This window comes from Chelonia mydas, chromosome 2, assembly GCF_015237465.2.
Source record: "Chelonia mydas isolate rCheMyd1 chromosome 2, rCheMyd1.pri.v2, whole genome shotgun sequence".
In the NCBI taxonomy this organism is placed as follows: domain Eukaryota; kingdom Metazoa; phylum Chordata; order Testudines; family Cheloniidae; genus Chelonia; species Chelonia mydas.
The window spans coordinates 220,742,101-220,767,418 of NC_057850.1; the positions used below are offsets into that span (position 1 = coordinate 220,742,101).

A 25,318-nucleotide genomic window follows, 5' to 3' on the forward strand; every position below is an offset into this window, starting at 1 on the left:
CGAAGAAAAACCATCTGTACGAGTCTGGTGTTAGGTGTTTAAAAATAAAAGTCCAGATCCTGGTGGTCAGAGCTTCTGTGGCCTGTGAAATTCATGGGGGTGCAGAGGGGTTGAGGGTAAATTTATACCACATTTACACCTCCAAGATCCTAGATGTGGCAGGCATTGGTCCAGTCCTGACCATCAACAGGAGGCAATGAATCACGGCCATGCCCATTTTCCTATGCTAGAGGGGCCAGGACACAATGGCGTAAGACCTTTTAGATTGCTAAGGGAATCTTCAGGCAGATGGTTAAGATGGCTTTCCAGAATATTTTATAAAAACAAATCACATACACAATGAGAGACAAAAGTTGGTTAAAGGGAGAAGTAAAATTATTTTGAAATCTGTAACTACCGGAGTACAATCCTCAGGGGTTCCATGGGGACTGGAATCATCCAGGGAGATCACAAACAAACTGCTCTGAATTTTTTCCAGTAGACAAAAGTTCTTTGGATCGAGATTAATTAAATATTCACGTGTCTAGAAGACAATGAAAAAGTGATTAAATAATTGAAATGTTGCAAGTCCAGTCAATCAACATTTTTCTGAAAGACCACTGAAATTTTCCAACCTCTGCCCATTGGGTTCTCTCCCCACTTGTTAAAGCCGCCAGCCCTGGTCCATCAGGTTCATTATGGCACCTCTTTTGGATGTAAGCAAGTTGCCTTTAAGAAGATTTTTAAAATTAGTAAAATAGAATGAAGACAGACACTGGATAAAAGTTGTTCACTTTAGTAGGCCAGGAGTCTGGTTAATATTTCTTATTCCATATCTAATAATCAGATTAAGTGAACTTTCAAGAAGTGTATCAACCCTGCTCAGGACACATGACTTTTTTAATACCTTTTCTGCACTGGGGATTTGCCCTGATTTCAGCTCTGGGGACTGCTGCACCAATGCAAACCCATAGTTTAGACAAAGAAAAACACAATGTGTACCACTGACACTTACCTCCGTTTCAAACGTGGTACACCTCTAATGGTGCATGTCACACTTTCCATATCCACACTAGGGGTTTCATGGGTACAGTTATATTGGTGACTAGCTACCAGTGGCTGAATAAGGGCAAATCTCCAATCCACACAAGGCCTGAGAATCATAGGAGGGAATCATATTCCACCCCAGCCAGCTGAGATTGTATTTTATGCACCAAACCTTAAACATTGTAACAATGTTTCTCTTCTTAACCTTTGCTTGCACCAGCACTTCAAAAAACTTCATTCAAAGCTTTGTACTCTGACAGTTTTACCTGTAAAAGTGACTCTTCACATACTGTACTTCATGTTCTCTGTCTACCTTGTTACCCCTTTTAAAAAACCTCTCTCTGAATTTTTAAGAATTCATATGCAGTTATTTGGCACTTTCACCTATTAAACACTAGTACCAATCAGTATTTAAACAACATCTATACAGATGTATTCATCTATAGCAAGTGAGGCGAACCAGATATACCACCCTCAATATCAGGTGATCTGTAAACCTGAACTGTAATACCCATAAGTAGCAGCAGGTTTTTGTGTATCATTGAATTAACCTATTTGGCATTTCTTGTTAGGAACTTGTTTGATTTCTATTTGTTCCTTCCTTTAGTGTTTGCTTGATCCACCACAACTCTCAGTAAGTTGTTCCAATAGCTAATTACCCTCACTATTAAAAACTTGTGCCTTATTTCAAGTCTGATTTTTGTCTAGCTTTAGCTTGAAGCCATTTGTCTCTAGACAAGAAGCCATTATAAATATTTTTGTTCTACAGGTAGGTACTTATAGTCTGTGATCAAGTCCCCCTTCAACTGTCTTTGTTAAACTAAATAGACTGAGCTCCTGGAATCTACCCATGTAAGATTTCCAATCATTTAATCGTTCTTGTGTCTCTTTACTGAACCCTCTCCAAATTTATCATCAACATCCTTTTTGAACTGTGGACTCTAGAACTGGACACAGTATTCCAGCAGCAGTCACACCAATGCCAAATACAGAGATAATATAACCTCCCTATTTGGTATTTCCATTTGTACATCCAAGGATCATATTAACCCTTTTGGCAACAGCAGCACACTGGCAGCTCATATTCAACTGATTATCCACTGTGACCCCCAAGGTTTTTCATAGTCACTGCTTACCAGGACAGAGTCCCTCATCCTGTAAATATGGTCTCTATACTTTGTTCCTAGATATAGAACTTTAAATTTGGCCAGTAATGACTTGGATAAGGACCAGGAATGGCTTGGATTGACTTGAGGAGTTACTCTAGATCTACACCAGCAGAATTTGGCCCATAGGGTAAACCAGCATGTGCACAGTCTAGTAATATTACCAGTCTGTAAAGTTAGCATCTTCACCTATTTTTCGGATTCCTCAAAACACTTCTGGGAGGTGTGTAATGATTATATTAGTGGTAATCATTAATAATTATTGAGGAAATTCAGAAATTTCATGTGCTAAGAGGAAGTATACATATGGCAGCTCCTTGGAGAGAGAGAGTATCTGTTTTGACAATAAACACCTAGCAGTGTGCTCTAACACTGAGGCCTACAATATATAGGGCCACATTCTCTCTCACTCTCTCCATCCCTCTTCCCACTAATACAGCTCCTTTGCACTCCCTTAGTGGCACAAAAGTCCAAAAAGCAGGTCAGACTTTCCAGGCCCTGGTGTAGGGGTGAGATATGTGGCTGGAGTGCCGCTGTATTCCAGAAATCCCCAACTGGCAAAAAAGGCCCTTAAACATGTTACCAGACAACACATGTTACGGCTCAATCCTGCCTCTGTGGAGCTCAGCAGCAGGAAATATGGCCAATATATCACTGCCAAAATGTGACTTCACATGCACAGCTTCGATTATGTTTAAAATGTGGTCAGGAGGGAACAAAGGGAAAGTGTAGTGGTGGGTTTTGTTTGGTTGGCTTTTTGTTAATGATTATGATGAATATCTCATTGCTACATGGATTGGTTCTCAAAAAAGGTATCACATATAATCCTGATACAGTTTCATGAAATGAACCCCAACATGTAATTGATATTTGCTACCCAAACACCTTTATGGTATACTTTTAGCATCCTACATTTGCTTGTTGTTCCAGGCACCTTACCATATTTTGCAATGCCAAGTGCAGGTTCATTTTTCATGCCTATTACAAGCTTTCCTTCACCTTCCAAAACACTTTAAATGTATAAGCTGTTCAGCTAAAGTTACTTAGTTGCACAGACTACCAAAATACAATAATGGAGGGAAAATTCCAATCCCGCCAAACTTCAACAGAAAATGTTTAAAGGGATTTGCTCAGCCTGAAAAATCGCATTTTTATCTGAAAAATAGGCACCTACTACAGTTTACAAGTAACACAATTGGAGACGAGCATCCTGCCATGTTAAGCAGTCCAATTTTGTACAATCTGGACTTTCATGGAGTGCTGTTCTTTTGTATTTCATTGTGCAGCTCAATTAATATGAAGTAATTTAAAAACCTGAAAATCTCTGGGGGGCTCAGTATATGACCTTCATGTACAGCATCAAAAGCAAACACTCGACCTTGACACAGGACTATTAAGTGGGATGGGCATTCACCTTCACTCTCTGAAAGGAAGATAAAACAAATATGAGAACACAACACTTTTTGGAAAAAGTTATAATCTGAGTGAGAGAGAGAGAGGGGAGACAAGTTAGAGACACACTTAAGTGACCAGGTACAAATACAGCACATTATTTTGGCCTTTAACATTTAAGACTTTGTACATTTAAAAAAAGCAACCAAGACCAAACTGGTCATCTACTTTCAGAGAGCAATTCTATGTTTTTTCTGCAGTTTGGAAATAAGTCTTGAAGGCTGCATTTGCAAGATTATCTGACAGAATCCACAGACGCATGAACCTTGATTATTATTAACCCTCATCAATGTTTACTGCCATGTTCATAACTTTAACAAATTTATAAGTGGGGAGGCTATTCTTACATCAGAGAGCAGAAATACTGCATGGAAAATCACCCGCATACTGATGAAAGAAAAGATGACACTGGGTGAAGTTTCAGAGGGTGGGCATAGCAAGTGGCTCCAAAGATAAGCAAAAACACTTCACAACACATTGTACACATTTTTGTCTATGCAAATCAGGAGTTAGTGCACAAATGGATCAGCTAGTACCCAATTTGCATATGCAAATCTGAACATTTGAGCACTGATACTTGGATGTTTAACATTATGGAGAGATGTAGTTGTTGCACACACCACTGGAAGTCCTGCCCATAATTGCCTATACAATCTTATTAGTTATGCCACACACAAAAATTATTAACATAAAGTTAAGGTTTGACCAAGTTCAAGAATGTTAAGACAAAAAAAAAAAGTTAGGATTGCAAGGAACACAGAGCTAACGTTGCACTTCTCAAACTAGGCCTCTGCATAACCTTAACTCTGCCCCATAGCTCTGCCTTGAAAAAATGAGAAATGTAAACTATATCCATAGAGCTCCATTTAACAAATGCCTATAAAAATATCTTAATCTTATTCATATAGTAATTTTGTTGGGTTACATCTTTCTTCATGATCATATTGTAAAATACACAACGAAATTTATAAGTTCCTGATTTAGATAAATAGCAAAATTAAGGAAATCATTCGCCCTTTAGAATGTCATCTACAGAGATCATGAAATTACAGCACTTACATGAAAAGAGCAAAAACTAGTGGAGTGACAAATTATCACATGTATGAAAACTTACAAAAACAAGGTGCTGTCGTGAACATCTGAAATACACTACACGCCAAAAAGGGAGATAACAGGTTTTCATCTTCACAGGGATACAGCTGAGGTTCTTCGGGTGCTTTGAGAAATGCAACCATAACTCTGCATTCTCTGAGTTTCTATTGTTTGGATTTTCTTCTATGTTTTATTTTTAAACCAATGTTCTTGAAAGGTCATATACCCTCAAACCATTGTCATGTGCCTGCAACCTTAACTTTTCTTTTAAAAATTTAAGAAATTCCCATACATAAAAGTTTATTACAGTCCTAACAAGGGATTGGGGAGGGAAGGAGAATAGGGAAGGCTTCCCACTTCCTCTTGACTTCCTGAGCTCTGGAGGAGAGGCACCTCACTAATCCACACCTCCTAAGGGCTATAGGAGGGGGGCTCCACCTCTGAGAACCTTAGGAGATATATAGGAGTGTACTGAGGTAAGTGCATCAACATCTTTCTGAGCCTTATGAGATTTCTCGGGGAATCCCCAATCTTTACAAGGCGCATTAAGCGGAGCCCCATGGCTCTTATGCTTGTCAGTTCCACAAAAGCAGTAGGAGTTTAGCGGGATGGATTACATGGGCCACTGGGGCAGGTGGACTTCTGACAAGAAGAAGTGAGAGCTGGATGGGAAGCTGAGAATTGGGGGGAGGGGGAAACATATCAGAACATATGGCGAGCATGTCCCTGAAAAATGGGGACAGGGATAGGGAGGGATTTACAACTCCATATTGTAATTTTACAATACATGGCACGCATATTTACTGTTGGCATATGTAAGTGTGATTAAGCTGCAAACAAATAATTTTGAAATAACCCCTTTAATTCAACAGCAAGAAGGAAGCACTAAATACTGTACCAAAAGGGGCATGAGGGCTAAAGTAAGTTAGTCCATTCCTGATGCTCTAACCCTTTATTTGTATCTGACCTGATTCCTTTATCTTTGTCTGTATCCAACCCAATTATAAAGATCAATTCCAGTTTAGAAGGTGCCACAAAGGCATCACCTCAGCTGTGGGATGTACAGAGTGCATAGACTAGCAACCCTATAACTCCAATGTATAGCTAATCAAAATGCTCTTCAGCTACAGGCAGGTTTTTAAAACAGACAAAAATATAGTGTTTGTTTCATGGTTAACATGGCCACACTTTAGTCCTGCAACATAAAATCAGTTGTCTGTTACGCTAGGAAAGTTGCATATGTTTACCAGTTCTAAAATAGTTGCCTAAAGAATCTCTAGTAATTCCTGGAATCTTGCAAGTGCAGAACAGCATTCGGAATTGGTTCATGTCCAGAGGCATATTTCCATGTCTATGCACAACCAATTTTTCCCTGCAGTAAACAGAATATACAAAAGCATAGGTTCTGATTAACTTTTAAGCATGAGGTAAAAATTACACCAAAAAATCAAATATGGCAAAATTCATCCCTGAGTACAGAGGAGTTACATCAAGGAAGAACTTGTCCCATATTGTTCATGACTGTAAGCATGCACAGTACACTGATATTTAGAAGCAATTATATTTTTTTTAAATGTCTTACGTTCTTATTAGTTCCCAGTATTTCAAGGTATGCCATATTGTTATGCATCCTCTTTCTATTTGAGTTCCTTCTTTTGGTGACCAATAGTGTTCAAGATAAGGGCCTGCGCCTCCGAAGTTATAATATATTTGTGTTGGTATGCGAGCATCAAGATAAGCCATATTCAGCCACCATTCTTCTAGCTGAAAAGGAATAGAGATTAGCATCACAATATATTTTAGGCATACCTCTATAACAATCACTTGATTGTTCTACTGTACCTATCTAATTTTTTGTTACTTTTTAATACTCTGAAATAGTTCCTGAACTGTGAAAGGCAGACTAGTGATCCACAAAGCACTTACTGATAGTACTGAGACAGCTACATTACATTTCCAGGTGCTATGTTACATTACTTTCTTAATATTAATTTTCCTTGTCACCAGTTGTTGTAGCTGTTGACTGCTGCAGTTGCCAGAGATTATTTTCTGATGAGATTACAAATTTAGCTGACAAAGCTAAGTGTTAATGTAATAGACTTCTGTAAGATACCTGATTTGGTACTGCACAATATTTTGATTAAGAAAACTAGAACAATACAAAATTAACATGGCACAAATTATATGTATTAAAACCTGGCTAACTGACAGGTCTCAAGAAAACCTGAAGACGAGCTTTGTGTAAGCTTGTCTCTCTCTCACCAACAGACATTGGTCCAATAAAAGACATATTATCTAACCCACCTTTTCTATCTAGCTCTCAACATATAATTGTAAATGGGCAATAATCATTGAGCAAGTGTATTTCTAGTGGGGTTCCTCAGGGATCAGTTCTTGGCCCTACACCAGTGGTCCCCAAACAGTGGGGTGCACCCCCTACGGGGGCACGGAGGAATGTTCAGCAGAGGCACAGCGGGGCTTGGGCCAGTCCCTACAGAGTGCGGGGAGGGAGTGCCACCCAGCCCTGCTCTGTCCCCATCTCTGCTCCAGCCCTAGTCCCGACCGCGGCTCTGCTCCCGGCCCTGGCCTCAGCCCCAGCCCCCAGCCTGGGCATAGCCTCAACCCCCAGCCCTGCCCTCAGCCCTGGCCTTGGCCCATGGCCCCACTCCCAGCTGCAGCACCATCCATCGCCATGGCCTGGGCCTCTGGCCCACGACCGCAGCTTCGGTCCCTGACTGCGGCTCCTGGGGGGCACGGGCAAATTACATTAGCGGCAAGGGGGGCACAACTTAAAAAGTTTGGGGACCACTGCTCTACACTATTTAACTTTTTTATCAATGACCAGGAAGAAAACAGTTTGCAGATGACACAAATATTGGGGGTATGGTAAATAATGCAGAGGGCAGGTCACTAATACATAGCAATCTGGATCGCCTGGTAAACTGGGCACGAGTAAACAATGTACATTTTAATAATGCCAAATGTAAATTTATACCTCTAGGAACAAAGAATATAAGCTTTAGTTACAGGATGAGGAACTATATCCTGGGAAACAGTGACTCTGAAAAAGACTTGTGGGTCACAGTGGATAATCAGCTGAACATGAGCTCCCAGTGTGATACTAAAGGGCGAATGCAATGGATGAATAAACGGGAACACTGAGTAGGAGTAGAGAGGTTATATTACTTCTGTATTTGGCACAGGTATGACAGCTACTGGAATACCATGTCCAGTTCTACAGATCACACTTCAAGAAGGATGCTGATTAATTGAAGAAGAGCTCCGAGAATGATTAAAGGACTGGAAAGCAAGCTCAATAGTCAAAGATTCAAGGAGCGCAATCTCTTTAGCTCAACAAAGAGAAGGTTAAGAGGGTAACAATCTGTAAGTAGCTACACAGGAAACAAAAACTTGATAATGGGCTCTTCAATCTAGCAGACAAAGGTATAATAAAATCGAGTGGCCGAAAGATGAAGCTAGACCAGAAGTTCTCAAACTGGGGGATGGGCCCCCTGGGGTGCACAGAATGTATTCTGCTGGGGCGTGAGAAGCTTTAGGGGGAAAAAAATTAACTTACTGCACACATTTTACCCACAGCAATGAACAACTAGCAAAGCCGATTCCTCCAGACTTATGAGGTCCTCAGATGGCGTTGTGCATTCCGACAGATTTCTGTTAAGCTTGCATAGCATTATACAAAGTCGTTGCCATCTGCACGTTAATCCATTTGCTATGGAGCGGTGTGCACATTTAATTGTATGCATGGACCACAATCGCAGTTTTGCTTTTGCTTTTATTACAATGTATCGTTGGCTCATTTGTGCAACAGAAAAGAAATAAGTGAAAAACAAAGAAGCTAAAACTGATTCAAGTGAAGCACTGCAGCCACATATATTGGTATTCAGTAGAACTTCAGAGCTCCGAACAGCAGAGTTACAAACTGACCGGTTAATCATGCACCTCATTTGGAACTGGAAGTACGCAATCAGGCAGCAGAGACCCAAAAAACCCCAAAACTGTACAGTACAGTACTGTGTGAAATGTTAAAAAAAAGGGGGGGGGGGGGTTAAAAAATTTGACAAGGTAAGGAAACTGTTTCTGTGCTTGTTTCATTTATATTAAAATGATTAAAGGCAGCATTTTTCTTCTGCATAGTAAAGTTTCAAAGCTGTATTAAGTCAAGTTCAGTTGTAAATTTTTGAAAGAACAACCATAACGTTTTGTTCAGTTACGAACATTACAGAGTTACAAACAACCTCCATTCCCGAGGCACTCGTAATTCTGAGGTTCTACTGTATGTACTTGTTTGGCGGGGTGGGGGAGGAGAGTGTAAACTCCTACAGACACACAGAAAGGGGGCGTGATCAAATAAGTTTGAAAAGCACTGAGGTAGACCAATTCAGACTGGAAATACAACACAGATTTTTAACAGTGGGGTAACTAACAATTGGGACAACTTACCAGAAGTATGGATGGATTCTCCATCACTGGCATTTTTAAATCAAAACTTGATATTTTTCTAAAAGATATGATCTAGTTCAAACAGGAATTAATTCAGGGAAGTTCTATAGCCTGTGTTACACAGGAGGTCAGATTAGGTCCCTTCTGGTTTTCTAATCTATGAATCATGAATGGGAGGAGAGGTGGTCTATCTGATTGGTAGTGATGGGGGAAATGGTCCAAAATATAATTTCTCTGTTCCGAGGTGTTCCACACTATGAAAATTCTTCAGAATATCTGCTTTGAAATAATGTAAGTATAGACATGTTGGGACTGCTGATGGTCTTATGAATTCCAAAGAGTGTTTGAAATTTACTAGTAGTTCCTTTTTCTCTTCCTTTTTTGCAAGGCCATCTGACTGTCAGATTGCCATCACCTGTATTATTGCTCTTCAGAAAAAGAAAGATTAGAATGTATGCTCTCTGGGGCACAAACCGTGGGTAAAATTTTCAAAAGTTCCTAAATGACTTAGGAGCCTAAATTCCTCTTTGAAACCTGACTTAGACAATTAGGGGCCTAAGGGCTCATCTACACAGCAAGTTACTATGTGGCTAGCCAGGGTGTGAATCTACAGTGCACCTGCTTGTCACACACTCCAGGACTTTCATTGGAAAGTGTCCACACAGGGTATTTCTGTGTGGAAGGATGGTGCATTGTACAGTCACACTATGACTTGCCACGCAGTAACTGGCCATGTAAACAACCCTTAAGAATCATTGCACATCAGTGGGACTTAGGAGCCTCAGTCACCTGGCTGCTTTTGAAAGTTTTACTCTGTGTTGTCTGATTTGTTCTTCAGCGTCTAGTATATTTGGGCTTTTGAGCACTATCACAATACAAATACTAAGTCATCTTCAGCCTGTCCAATACAGCAGAATATGATACCTCAAGATAACTGAGTTAAATCTAAGTTCTTATTTGCTGTAATCTTATTTATGTGATTGTTTACTGAGCCAGCCATAACAAAATGAGTAATAAAACTGGTCTCTAACAATTCATAAATATAAAAATGTTCAACAAAACACTATTTTCATAGATTCCTCCTCCTTTTCCAATTTGTTTAGCTATTAAAATATGTAGGCTTTGCTCAGTCAGTAAACACTAGTACTTGTGGGTTTCATATACAAAGGTTTGGGCCTGACCCTGAAAACATTATTCTTGTAAATAACTCTAGTCACATAATAAAGTTATGTAACAAGAATAAGGAAGGGTTGAGCCTAAAGCTCAGCACTTTACAAGATCAGGCCCTAACTAGCTCACTTTCTGATTGTTCTCTGCAAAAATACTGATGTCTTATACTCACAAAACTAGATGTATCAAGATGTATGAGAGACTCATAGGAAATATTTTACAACCTTAAAAAAATCATAATTCAAAACATACCCAATTCTTCTTCTCTTTAGCCCTTTGCAGTAACTTATGCTGCAACAGTTTTCCAATCCCATGTTCAAACTTTTTAACTATGTCCTCAGTTCTTTGATATTCTTCTTGATTTAGGAATGGTTTTACTGTAAAAAAGGAAAATGTATATAAATACAGATTCATATCAACTCCCCCCGTGGGCCTCCCCCATGCAGACCCTGAAGCTGACAGAACCCAAGAGAAATTTTTAAAATAAACACAGATGTCTTTGTTGGAAGAAGAATATATTTTAAAAAGGCCAGAGTAAGTTCTAGGAAATCTTAATGTAAAAATACATTTTAAAAAAATGTAAGTTAAATAAGACTATCACTCCTCTCAAATAAGAGTGGATACAAAAGGCCTGCAATATCAAATAAGTGATTAAATCAAATAAGAGACTGAAAACAGAAATATTTAGGATCTAAGCTGGTAGATACTATGGAGTTCTGTGACTTTGCAGCTCCCATGAAACTCATTCACTAATTAAACTTGTCTCTACTTTGTTTGTGGGCACAGTACCAGCCTAATACATTGGGTGAGTCCACACAGTTGAGAAACAAACAGCTATCACATTATTGCATCAAACATAAGCTACTCATCTTCACCTTCAAAGCCCTTCATGGTCTAGCCCAGTGGTAGGCAACCTGCAGCCTGTCAGGGTAATCTGCTGGCCACCACTTCCCACAGCTCCCATTGGCCGGGAATGGCAAATTGTGGCCACTGGGAGCTGCGGGCCGGTGAATGTTCAATGTAAACAAACTGACTTGCGGCCTGCTAGGGAATTACCCTGATGGGCCACATGCAGCCTGTGGGCCACAGGTTGCCCACCACTGGTCTAGCCCCAACCAACCAGTCATCTCTCAATTCACTTTCTAGATAAATACTTACCTCCAATTGGGCAATGATGCCAACCTCCATTGCTGCCAGGTTAAATTTTCAAACAAGCACTTTAGTGCTTTCTCCCTTGCTGCCCCTCATGCTTGGAAGAAGCTCCCTGTAAACATCTGCAAAGTTACCTCATTATCCTACTTCAAATTCCTCCTTCAAACTCTCCTTTGCCATGATGCCTACAAAAACTTGATAACAGGTGTGCTGAGACCACTGCCTATCATGCTGACCAATACCATCTCACTGTTTTCTTGTACTCCTCTATTTGCATTGTATCATCTGTTGGATATTATACTCAGACTGGTAAGCTCTCTGGGACAGGGACCATCTTTTTTGCTCATACTCTCTTAGCAGCCATACGTAGGTTTTATAATTAATTAAATTAGATAACCTCTTTCTTTAAGTTCCTGATAGTCTCCTGCTCATCACAAAACCTCCTTGGTTAAAATCTAGGGGCCTGATTCTCCAATGTTTTGCACCTTTTGTAGACATTTACACCTGAGGGAAGTGAGTGCAAAGTGGATATCCAACTCTGCTATCCTGATTTAGTAGCTCAATACTTCTGAAATACTTTGGGCAAGTATTTTATAAGTAAGATCCCTGTATTACGCTGGAGATTGCATGACCATTTATATTGGTTAATACTCTTCCAAGTTTACTTGTATGTTCATAAGATATGTTTAATGGAAATATAGCTATAATGGTCTTTAAAAACACTAAGTCTAGTTGTAATGTTTCCATGGGTCCAATATATTTTTGACATTCTTTTTCAGTTTTGTATAATTTAGTCTTTTTTTTTTTTGGGGTGCTTTCGAATTTTCAATGTGTGTGGAAGGATTATTATGTCTTCATATAAAACTTTTTATATTTCTGTTTTGTAGGCTTTCCACCCCAGAGTTGTAACACCCTCACTTATATTTTATACAATATATTGCTTTATCTGGTTTCTCATTTGATGTTTTCAGAAAAGAACCTATGAGCATAGTGCTCATTCTTCATAGTCTCGTGAACAAGTTATTCTAGAGCACAGAACAGTGGTGAATGGTCTGCTGACACTTCTCTATTTGTGTGATTAGACTGAATTTTCGACTATGTTCCTAGCAACAGGGAAAAAAGTCAATCCTTGTGTGGGGTAGAAGGTAGGATTTTGATGTAATGGAGTCTTTCTCCAAACATCTATCCATATGGGTTGCTGAATTATATTTCTCAATCATCATATTTTGGGTATCTTGGAATTTGCACTGAGTAGCATGGGATGTGACAGATTTCCAATGTAACAACTGACCTCTCCTTAGTAATTATCCCTACATCTAAGAAGGTGATTTTTCATTAATGTAGCACGGCCAAAGTTTTTCACAGAAACTAGATGTTCTACACAACACAAGTCTTGGGTATCCCATCTGGCTAACCATGAGCCTGTGCTGTTGTGTGTATGTATATATTTCTTATGGCGTTGCCAAAGTAACTTCTTGTTTACAAAGACTGCGTCTACACTACAGACTTCATGTAGCCACTCCATGCCAGCAGGAAAAACTATCCGCAACGAGCGGCGGTGGCTATGTCAGCAGAAGAGTGTCTCCCGCCGACATAGCGCTGTCCACACCAGCACTTTTGTCAGTGAAATTTATGTCGGTCAGGGGGGTATTTTTTCACATCCGTGACCAACAAATGCTTTACTGACAAAAGTGCTAGTGTAGACATAGACTGAGATTAAAGCTCCTTTTTTCCTCTCTGGTTTTGTGATGAGTATACATCACCCAGAAACATGGAATTCGCCCCCCCCCCCCCAAAAAAAATCATTTTTACCTTTTATTTTATGACTATTTAAGACCATATTTGAGTTTGATTCCTTGTATAGTCCAACACCACATATTTTACACCAGCATAATTTTGCTTAATAAAAACGTCAGTGTGGCTACACAGACTTAATCCAGTATAGTTTCCAATAAATTTGAAGGCAAGATCTTTTAACTCATTGGGCACAGTACTAAAATGGAGACTTCAACTCGTCCGGAAATAAAAATCAGGTTTCGCAAATCTACTAAATTGTATTCCCTCAAAGCCTGACCCTACAGTGAGTTCAGCAGTGAGGAGTTCCACTGAATTCAATTTTTGCATTGACTTCAGTGGGGATCTGTGCAGGCATAGAAGTCTGCCTGTGTGACAACTGCCATCTCAGTCAATATACCAGGCATTGAATAGGGGACTTCCAGACAGGGTGGACCAATTTAAATCACCATGACGAAAGCCTACATTTAAATACTCCATTTTAATCAATTCTTCCATTTGTACTTCAGTTATTTTTTAAAGAAAGATGCATTCTCATTGGTTAATCTAACCATTAAACATGTTGATTTACAAGTAAATAAAGCCTTTTAGACTAGATTTGGTACATCTTTTTGGTACCTAGGAGGGTACACAATAACTATATACATTTACTGAAGTAATGACATAACTTAGTATTTTCAGATTCTTATAAACTGTACATTTTTAGTATGCTAGAAAATAGAAAATGACAGATTACTTATTTACTAGATAACTTTTTGCTCATGATTTGTGTCAAGCTGCATTAAGATGGTAAAACTGGAATATAATTAAACACACAACACAGCATAAAATTTATTTTTATTAAACGAAACAAGCCTCTAATGCAGCACATGACCTGTTGTGCCATATTCATAAAGCTTGACTTCAAAAGTTAAATATTTTCCCCCGATTCTTTCATTAGAAAAACAGTCTTTAACCTTGAGCCTTTAACGCAAAGTTTTTGATGGAGGCTTATGGATTCAGCATATATATTTTATTTTAAATGTTTTACAAGATTATAAGTAGCATAGGCATTAACATTTTGTATTAAATTTAGATTTCATTTTAAACAGGTTTATCGTTAAAAAGAAAAAATTAAATTAAAAAAAATTTTTTTTATTATAATTTTTGTATCTACCCTACCTCCAGACCTGAGAGCTAAAGAGCCAGGACTGCAGGCTGAGAGCTGTAACAGACACACATTTTGTGCAACTCAAGCGTAGAAAGGGACCCATGTCTATATGTGCATGGAGTTCATTGCAGGATCAGGACCTTAAGCTGCATCTTTCTCTCGAAGTCTTATCATACTAGATTGATAAATATACCTATGTTGTTTGACCTTTTGGGATTTATGTGGGTGTGAGGGTAAACAGTTGAACAAACCTCGTTAATAATGTTGAGACCTGTCAAGGTAAATGCAGGGCTGCATGTACAGTTCAAGAGCAAAAGTGTGTAAAACTCTCAGAGCTTTAATTCAGGTATGCTTTATTTATTAATTTGGAGAGATAGGTTTGATTTACAAAGTTCAGTTGTACAAAATCACAGCACATTTTTAATTCCAGTCAACTGCACTAGAGGTAGAAAATAAAGTGGGGTTATTTTTGCAACAAATAAATGTTTGAGACACTTTTTTTTAAAGAAAAAACAATATATCCATTAATTTAGCGCTCTGCATCAAAAAGAGTGACATAATAGCCTTAGACTTAGACCTTAGCTAGGCCCAGCTACATCACTCAGGGCTCTGAAAAATGTCACGCCCTATGTGATGTAGTTAAGCTGCCCTATCCCCCACCGTAGACTAAGCTAAATTGGTGGAAGAAATCTTCTGTCAACCTAATGTCACCTCTCAATAGGGTAGATTTACTAGTGACATTGCAGTAGTGTCTATATATACTACAGTGGTGTAGCTGGAGCACGGCAGCTGTGCTGCTGTAGCATTTGTAGTATAGATATACCCTCAATTAACCACAGCAACGTAGGGCTTCTCTTCATTGCAACAGTCAGCTTGAGTTAGTATATTCAAGTTACTTCACTCAAGCTACCCTAGCTCAAGTGAAGGTGATCACACAAAACAACATTTGAGCTACATAGTGATTTGATTAGTAGAATGATTGCATTAGCAGCTGATGAGTTGTAACTTGAGCAGCTGCATTTCCACTGCTTTACAAGCTAGAGTAGGGTGGGCAAACTTTTGCTCACAAAATTGGGGTTGGGGTATGGGAGGGGGTGAGGGCTCTGGTTGGAGGTGCAGGCTCTGGGCTGGGGCCAGAAATAAGGAGTTCAGCATGCGGGAGGGGGCTCCGGACTGGGGTAGCGGTGTGGGCTCTGGGGTGGGGCTGCAAGCTCTGGCGTGGGGCTGGGGATGAGAGGTTTGGGGTGCAGGAGGGTGCTCTGGGCTGGGACCGAGGGGTTTGGAGGGAAGGAGGGAGATCAGGGCTGGGGCAGGGGGTTGGGGCAGAGGCTCAGGGGTGCAGGCTCCAAACGGCACTTACCTCAAGCGGCTCCCAGAAGAGGCGGCATGTCCCTTCTGCAGCTCCTACATGGAGGCATGGCCAGGCGTCTCTGCACGCTGCCCCATCCCCAGGCACCACCCCTGTAGCTCCCATTGGAGCGCCAGAGGGGGCCATTGGAGCGCGTAGGAGCCAGAGCGAGGCCATGCTGCAGCTTCCAGGAGCCACATGGAGCAGCCCCCGACCCTGCACCCCGGTTGGAGCGCCAGAGCGGGGCCCTGCCACGGCTTCTGGGAGCCGTGGGTGCAGAGCACCGGAGTGGGGCAAGCCCCAGCTTCCACTCCCCAGTGGGAGCTCGCAGGCCGGCTTAAAACAGCTCACGGGCTGGATCCAGTCCAAGGGCTGTAGTTTGCCCAATGCCTACCCCTGAGCTAGAGCATCAGAAGAACTCTAACTTCAGCCCACCTTCCGAGAGTATGTTTATATTGCAATAAAACACCTGTGGCTGCCCCAAGTCATCTGACTCAGGCTGGAGGGGCTATAAAATTGCAGTGTACAGGTTTAGGCTCCGAGCCCAGGCTCTGGGACTCTGAAGGGGAAGGGTAAGCCTGAATCAGCTGACACGGGCTAGCCACAGGTGTTTTATTGCAGTGTAGACATACCCTGTGAGTGTCTCTACACTGCATACTAACCCCAGGCTCTGACTCAGGTTTGAGCCCAAGTCTCACTTCTATTCACATGCAAATCAATCTGGCTCAGGTCCTAGGACCCTGCTAGAGGATTTATGTCAGAGTCTGAGCCCCGCTGTGACTTGGGTCCAACCCCTGTCATTCTGTAGTATGGATGTGGCTTAAGCCGCAGACCTGAGTCAGAAAGTCTGTGTAGTGCAGTCTGGATGTGTTAGTATGGCTATGAGACACAGGTCCAGCAATTGTAAAACCAAGGTTACAATGCAACATGAACACTCAAGCACAGGCTTGGAAACAAGTCCACAAGCCTGGGCCCTACAGTCTCGGGTTCACGACACAATGTAAACATACCCCAACAGGCTAGCATGTTCAGGCTTAAAGCACTGCTTTAGTGGAGCTAGAAACTTGTGTGTGTATATGGATGGGAGTCAGGTTAGGGGCAAAACTCATATCTTGAGCTAACAATGCAGGGAAGATACAGCCATAAGGGGCAAGATCCTGCAACCACAAAACCAACTGGGACTTTTCCACTGATTTCAATGGGAGCAGAACTGGATGCAAAGTGAGTTTGGGGATTTGGGCACAGATCCACAAAGGTACATGGAGGCCTTAGTCTGAGTTTTAGGCACCACTGCATCCACAAAACTCCTGCTCAGCTATCATCTAACCTTGCTCGGTGCCTACATTTCTGATGTAAAAGTTCCTTAGGTGCCTAAGTCTCTGCCTCTGAGCACATGCACTGCTGCCTCATTCTAGGCATGCAGATGCTTATCTCCTCCCAAAGCCCCAGTGCAATCTATGAACTTGGGGTGAGGCAGGCTTCTGCCTATTTCATCCGAGGGCCTCAATCCAGTAGGTGTGCTTAGAAGACGCCTACCAGATCAGGTCCCACTCCAAATCCAGCCACCAGAGGAGGTGGTTCCATCACCACCCACCTTACAACTTTTAGCCCACTGGATACAGCGTTCACCTGGGATGAGGGAGTCTCAGGTTCAATAGCCATCTTGAACAAAGGCCTCTCAAACTTCTCAGAAGAGTGTTCTAACCACTGAGCTATGGGATAGTCTGTCAGTTTCTCCTGTTAAAGCTGTTTCATTTTGGATAAATACTTAGAGTCACGGAGGTGAGGGGGGAGAAAGAATGAAGGACTCTATAGCCTAGTGGCTAGGGCAGCTGCTTGGGTTATGGGAGACCCAGGGGCCACTCCAACTGCTCTCATTATTTTGCAGCTGTTCTACTGTATATAAATAATGAAAGAGTGAATGGAGCAAGGGAATTGGACTCTGGGTTTCCCACAACCCAGGCTAGAATGTCATTCTCTCTCTCGCCTAATGACTAATTATTTATCCAAAGTGGAACAGCTGCAACAGGAGAGACTGAAGGAGACCCATACCAGAATATATCATAGCTAAGTGCGAGAGATCCCTGTTCAAATCCTTTTTCTCCATCAAGCAGAGGGGAAGCTGAACCACCTGTTTCTCCTACATCCCAGGTGAGTGCTCTAACCACTGGGCTAAAAGTTATAAGGTGGGCATCTCCTCCTCCAGCCATTTTGGGTAAGGGAGGCAGGTACCTAACTCATTCTCACAAGAAATGACTTAGACTACGGGCAGGCAAACTTTTTGGCCTGAGGACCACATCGGGTTTCCGAAATTGTATGGAGGGCCGGTTAAGAGAGGCTGTGCGTCCCCAACCAGCCAGGTGTGGCCCGGCCCCCGCTCCCATCCAACCCCCCCTCTCATTCCTGACTCCCCCCCGGACCCCTGCCCCATCCACCCCTACCTGTCCCCTGACCACCCCGGACCCTCCAGCCCTGACTGCCCCCCGCCACCCCATCCAACCCCCCCCCATTCCTGACTGCCCCCCCCAAGACCCCTGTCCCCATTCAACCCCCATGTTCCCCGCTCCCTGACCGCCCCAACCCCTATCCACACCCACGCCCCCTGACCACCACCCTGAACTCCCCTGACCTCTATCCAACTCCCCTGTTCCCTGCCCCCTTACCACGCTGCCTGGAGCACCGGTGGCTGGCGGTGCTATAGCTTCGCCACCCAGAGCACCAGGACAGGCAGCCGTGCCATCCTGCTGGAGCCAGCAACGCCACCACGCAGCACATAGCACCGGGTCAGGCTGCAGCTCTGCAGCTGCACTGCCTGGCAAGAGCTCACCACGCAGAGCACTGCGCCAGCGGCACAGTGAGCTGAGGCTGCGGGGGAGGGAGGACAGCGGGGGAGGGGCCAGGGGCTAGCCTCCCAGGCCAGGAGCTCAGGGGCCAGGCAGAAGGGTCCCGCAGGCCGGATGTGGCCCGCGGGCCATAGTTTGCCCACCTCTGGCTTTGATGTTTAAGCCACCTGACTTGAAGAGAAGGATTCCCAGCCATGGATCACAAGTAGAAATAGTTGCCTAAATCCAAGCTGCAGAGGGGCACCTATTTCCTGAGAGAGACGGGAAATCTCCTGTTAGCTAGTTTTTGTGGATCCCATTCCAAGGTGTCTATCTTTCTCAATTCATTGTATAGGGAACCTAGTCTCCTAACTCAGGCTCTGTGAATTGCACTGTAGTTCCTGTGATTTTTTTTTTTTTTAGGTGTCTAAAAGTTAGGCTTTGCACTGCTCAGTGCCGCAGTACTTGATCCCTCTGTGGATCTAGGAATTACGGCATAATGTTTGTTTCTGGCTGGGTGTAGCTGTCATAGCCCCACCTCCAAGGTGGTTGCTTGAGTAAAGTTTTTCCACTACAGGTGGGTTAGCAGGAGAAATTGAAGTAGTTGCAAAGGTTGCAAGGAAAAATTCAGAAGTCTCAGAATTCTGGGAGTGATTTAAAGGACAGAATTATTTAGAAAGAAACCACATATAGACAGCTCATTCCTATATCTGCAACTTGTTTACTATATAAGAGTCTGACATGATAGAAGCCTATGATTTAGGAATCAGCCAATTCCATTTGGCATAAAACAAAAGAAGAGCTTATTCATATTTGTGTTGTCCCTGCCACCTTTTCCTTTGTGATATTTTGTTTACTAGATGGTAAGTTCTCTTGGGCAGGAGCCTTGCCAAGTCAGATTTTTCAAAAGACCCAAGCAGACTTTTGGAGCTGTATAAATAACAGTAATAAACAATTGTATTTACAAATGTGAAAAATGCCTTGAAATCTTTGTTTATATGGGGACGCTGGACAAACAAAGGCAGCCACAAGCAAACAAACACCTATTTCCAACAATTTTTGGACCTCTCTAAAAGAGAAAAGTTTATTAAGTGACTATAACAGCTATACCTGCATCGAGGTATCTCTTTAAAGATTCATCAAGAGTAGGAACTGGCAGCGAAGGAAGAGAATTCTGGTACTGGAACGTTCTCTCTTCACAGGATTCAAACACTTGGTTTTCCATGATGTGGATCTGAAGCAAAATAATATTTATGAAGCCTGAATTAGATAGAATGCTTACGTATTCCCACTCCACTTTTATCTATTTTGCTTGGCTCTCTGCCTCTTATATTGTAAAACAGAATTACAGAAATGTAGGGACCTAGAAGAAGTCACTAAGCCCAGCTCCCTTCGCTAAGGCAGGACATATCTAATAGAGAAACCAACCAACACAATGATACAAAGCCAGAAAAGTCTCTTGGTGGCACAACACTCAGAATTGGGGGAGGAATGCCCAAAACCAGATGAGGAATCTATTACTTGGAGGCTGTTTACCGTTCCTCTGGTTACATCTCAGTAACTCAAACACAGAGCCCCGTTGTTCTGCTTTTCAGGAGTATTGAATTGTCCAGTGGGTGCTTCAGTAATGAAATATGTAAGCAGTTAAATTTTAGAGGCTAGAAATGTATTTCAGGAAAGATGGAAAGCATCTAGCACTTACCCTTTGTGTTCATAATTCATATTAGTCTGTTTACAGTCAGATATTGATGAACTGTTCATTACTGATTTTTGCAGTTTTACAGTCTAAACACCATCCATAACATTTTATATTTGATTTTTTAAAAACAAGATATTGTTTTTTAAATGTGCACATAACAAATACCTTTTTGCTATAACCTTTGTACTACTGTAATTCCTTTATTATAGTGTTATGTCACACTTCGGCTTGATCAACACTATCAAATTATGTTTGTATAGCTATATCGCTTAGGATTTTCCACACCCGAGTGATGCATTTATACCAACCTAACTCTGGGCGTAGAAAGCACTATGCCAATGGGAGGGCTACACCCACATGGACATAGCTACCCACTCTGGGAAGGTGGGGGTGGATTACCTATGTGGATGGGAGAGGCCCTCCCATGGGCATAAATAATGTCTTTACTGAAGAGCTACAGCCACGCAGCTGCAGCCTTTTAACTGCAGACAAGCCCTTAGACCAGAGGCGAGCAAACTACAGCCCGTGGGCCACATCCGGCTCGCGGGACCATCCTGCAGGGCCCCTGAGCTCCCAGCTGGGGAGACTATCCCCCCCGGCCCCTCCCACGCAGCAACACCAGCACTCTGGCCTGCCGCTCCTGACCGGCAGCGTGGGCAGTGTGGCTGGCTCCAGCGGGACTGCGAGCTCCTGCTGCTCTGAGCGGGGGGAGGGTTGGATAAGGGACAGGGTGTCCTAGGGGGCAGTCAGGGGACAGGGGGCAGTTGGATAGGCGTGTAAGTCCTGGGGGGGCCTGTCAGGGGGCGGGGGTGTGGACAGGGGGCAGGGCACTCAGGGGACATGGGGGGTTGGATGGGATGGGGTCCTGGGGGGGCTTTCAGGGGGTGAGGGTGTGGATAGGGGTCAGGGGGCACTCAGGGGACAAGAAGCAGGGGGTGGGTAGATAGGGGGTGGGGTCCCGGGAAGCAGTGGTCCCGGGAGGGGGCGGTCAAGGGACAAGGAGCGGGGGGAGGGTTGGATGGGTCGGGGGTTCTGAAGGGGGCAGTCTGGGGGTGGGAAATGGGAGGGGGCAGTTAGGGGGCAGGGGCCAGGCTTTTTTGGGAGGCACAGCCTTCCCTACCCAGTCCTCCATACAGTATCGGAACCCCAATGTGGCCCCTGGGCCAAAAAGTTTGCCCACCCCTGCCTTAGACTGTGAAGCGCAGGGGCTGTGGCCTGCTCCTTGTACCAGTCTGCAAACAGCAGGCACACCTAAGCACGGAACAAACAAGGAATCACACTCAGCGGCGCCTCAGCCTAGCCCGGGCACAGGACGGGGTTCGCAGACTGACAGCGGGGAGGGGACATTAGCATTACTCAGTGTGTTCCTGGGCCTGTGGCGAGCCAGACGGAGCTCTCCCGTCCCAGCGGCCCTGGGGTAGTTTAGCGGGGGCAGCTGTGGGCAAGGTGCTGGCAGACCAGGGCACGCGGGGCGAGTTTCTAAGAGCTCTGCCCCAGCGGTTGTTTCGGGCTCGATCCCCCGGCCCAGGCACGCGGCGCTCAAGGGTGAGTATGTGCAGGCCGCTCGCTACGCCCCGGCCCTGGCCTTTCGGCCCCCCAGGCTCCCTCCCCGGGGCCCATCCCGCGCTGCGGACGGCAGCCGTGCCCGAGGGGGGTCTGGCCTTGCTCCCCTGCAGCAGCCGCCGGCTCGGCACAGCCCTGCCGGCGGGAACTGCGAACGGGACTCTGGGCGCTGCCCGGTTCGCGCCGCAGGCCCCGGGCAAGGGTCCCTCCCGCCCCAGCGGGCCCACGGCCCGAGCTCACCTCGCCCCTGCGCGCCCGCCGCCTGCAGCCCCGGCCGCCCTGCAGCCGCACAGTGACGCGGGGCGCAGGAGCAGCAAGCGCCGCCGGGGCCTCGCCCTGCTCAGCCTAGGCGGGGCCGGCGGGAGGCCTCTGCACCGCGTCCTGTGCAAGGTCCCTGAAACGCCGCCGCCTCTCCCCAAAGCTGCCGTCCCAGGGATTTCCCTACACTCTCCCCCCATTGGGGTGTTTACCCCCCCCCCGAATTTCCCTAACTCCCCGCCCAAGTTTTGTGAACTACTTACCTGCAGTGTTGCCAGTTTAGTGACTGGAAATTTTAATTGAAAATGAAACATTGATACACACTTTAAAAACACATACAGTGTATCATAAAATATCTGCATCTGAAAAAGTATCATAGATTTGAGAAGTATGAACATAGACTAGTTCCTTGTACAGCTGTTTATGACAATGTGAGTGCATTCATTTCAGTGATGTTGGTCAACCTAATAATTTCAAATTATGATTTGTAAGCAACGTCTAATTTAGCTCTCCCTGACAGCTAGTGATGGGCTGGGGGGAAAGGCTTCAGGACCAGATTGTATTTACATTCACATCTAATCTACCTAGGTATCCAAAACAGAGCTGTGTTGCCCCAGTGATAGATTTTGGCTGGGGTTGGGTTACAAATCACTTGGGGGGGGGCAGTTGTAATGAAATGTTATTCTTAATGTATGAGTAAAGGGCAGTAGGACTGTACTTAGCCTGTACTGATTGAGGGCATCCAGAGAGAAAGGGTGAGGACAGGTGTTTTGCTTGATGGTCTGCCTGAGTCACAAGTACTATTAGAGCTGCCCCTCTCCACTGTTTAAAGACAGAGCTGATTAGGCCCCCCCCGTAGATAGTCTTTTGTTTTGTTAAGTGATCACTGCAGCTGAAATCACTGATAATCAGGTCTAAATGCTAAGTAGGACAGTTTTTAGAGTATCAGCTGTGTTAGTCTGTATTCACAAAAAGAAAAGGAGTACTTGTGGCACCTTAGAGACTAAAATTTATTTGAGCATAAGCTTTCATGAGCTACAGCTCACTTCATCGGATGCATTCAGTGGAAAATACAGTGGGGAGATTTATAGACATAGAGAACATGAAACAATGGGTGTTACCATACACACTGTAATGAGAGTGATTCACTGTAATGAGCGTGATTCACTGTGATCACTTAAGGTGAGCTATTACGGGGGGGGACACGACCTTTTGTAGTGACAATCAAGGTGGGCCATTTCCAGCAGTTGACAAGAACATCTGAGGAAGGGGGAGGGAGGGAATAAACATGGAGAAATAGTTTTACTTTGTGTAATGACCCATCAACTTCCAGTCTCTATTCAAGCCTAAGTTAATTGTATCCAATTTGCAAATTAATTCCAATTCAGCAGTCTTTCGTTGGAGTCTGTTTTTGAAGTTTTTTTGTTGAAGAATATTGTATTCAGAATATTGCAGAGAGCCCCACCAAAGGCCAAAACCCAGCACCCATTTTTCACAAGGGAGTAGACTTTTGAAAGCTGCAGTTCAATTCTTAGGAACAGAAGAATTTCCACCCCAGAATATACCTAAGGTCCAGCTAATCGGCTTTTTTGTCTCCAACAGTACCATTACTGCATGTTATAGAGGAAGGCAAAAAACACAAACAAATTTTTAAAACTCCCACAAATGCATCCAATTATGCATTATTATCCTGGGCAGGGATGGGATTTCTTCTTTGTGAATGTGACACAGCCCTTGAAAATGCAGCAGGAGAGCAGCACTGTGAGATGTCTCTTTAACCAGCTGTGTATGCTTTCAATGAAAGAAATCACAGAACCCATGACTCCCCATAGCAAACCACTGGTCCACTGGACAGTGTTTCTATGGAAGAGACGGCCCAGTCTGCACTAGCAGCGAGGTTCCGCCACTGAGAGCTCAGCTAAAATCACTGAGAGCTGGTGGAACCTTAAGAGACCAACTCACAGAGGTCACAGTGGCAGGTGGCAGCAGAAGGTGACGGCTCAGGGCCATTGGCAACAGAGCGATGGAGTAAACGGTGGCACAACGAACAACAATGGCCAGAGCGAACAGTGAGCAGCTGGAGGAATGAGCAAGGTGCCTTCTTGCCCCCAACCTGCGAGATGAACTCATGTGAAAGCACCTCTAAACTCTGAGTCTCCACTGACAAGGACAACACCGGTGAGTGTTAATGAGGCTATTAAGAATGTTGGAGACACAACACAGTTCATATGAACAAACATGGCCGTGGCATCATACTTCCTATTTAAGCAAGAGATACCACACACTACAAACTGGTGGCCAATGTTAAGTGCATTGTCACTTGTTCATCCTGAAGTTGAACATTGGTTCCAAACAAGATCAGCAGATGCTCACTATCTTTCTGCAAGAAACTCAACTGACTGTCTAGAAGCATGTGGTGCAACAGTGAAAGACTCAACAGTTGAAAAAGTGAAGAACTCTCTCACCACATTCAAAAAATTTGCATACATGGCTGATAAATGCACCAATGCAAATGGTCATCAAGTATTAAGTCATTGTGTACTGTTAAGGAAAAGTTAGCATATGTGACTCCATTTTGGTTTGGGGCCCACCATTGTCATGTTGATGTCAGTCGTAGGCCAGTAGATGCATTTCTAGATGTTCAAGTTATAGAAGACAGATTGGCTGCATCTGTGACAACCAACATCTTAGAAGAGTTAAATGCTTGTCAATGGGACCCCAGACAGATGGCTGCTTGTGCATTTGATGGAGCTGTAAACTTCTCTGGAAGACATGGTGGAGCACAAGCTTTGCTCAGAGAAAAGTGTAACCCTAGTCTCTCCTACATACACTGCAGAGGCCATCTACTCCAACTAGCGCTAGTACAAGCTGCAGACTCTTCAAAAGACATTTTTAAAAAGCTATACATTCAATGTCTTCATTATATTCTTTTTTCAGCAAGAGTCCAAAAAGACTGAATATCTTGGAAAATATAGAAGATAAACTGGGACTGAAGTTCAAATTAGTTCAACCTGGGAAAACCCTCTGGCTTTCTCATGAGTGATCCTTGGCTGTTGTCTTAAAATTACTCCAGCCATTATTACTGGCTTTGGAAAGTATCTGCCAAGATGGGATGGATCTAAGTAGTGAGCCTGGTGAATTACTTTTGCTTCTACCTTCAGAGAA

At 43.6% G+C, this 25,318-nt stretch overlaps 1 protein-coding gene across 2 annotated transcripts in view; it reads right to left on the reverse strand.

Annotated features, from left to right (window-relative positions):
* CROT (carnitine O-octanoyltransferase) overlaps positions 1–22,290 on the reverse strand; it is a 36,064-nt gene extending 13,774 nt beyond the window's left edge. For both annotated transcript variants that reach the window (XR_005224051.2, XM_037890757.2), the window contains exons 1-8: positions 22,136–22,290; positions 19,744–19,867; positions 10,620–10,744; positions 6,319–6,500; positions 5,984–6,108; positions 3,507–3,615; positions 615–708; positions 398–523 (exon numbers count right to left, since the gene is read on the reverse strand). Coding sequence is in view for 1 of the 2 variants with exons in the window: in XM_037890757.2 (XP_037746685.1) it covers positions 398–523; positions 615–708; positions 3,507–3,615; positions 5,984–6,108; positions 6,319–6,500; positions 10,620–10,744; positions 19,744–19,858 (876 nt within the window). In the remaining variant the exon portion in view is untranslated. The remainder of the gene's footprint in view (positions 1–397; positions 524–614; positions 709–3,506; positions 3,616–5,983; positions 6,109–6,318; positions 6,501–10,619; positions 10,745–19,743; positions 19,868–22,135) is intronic.
* Between the last annotated feature and the right edge of the window lie 3,028 nt (positions 22,291–25,318).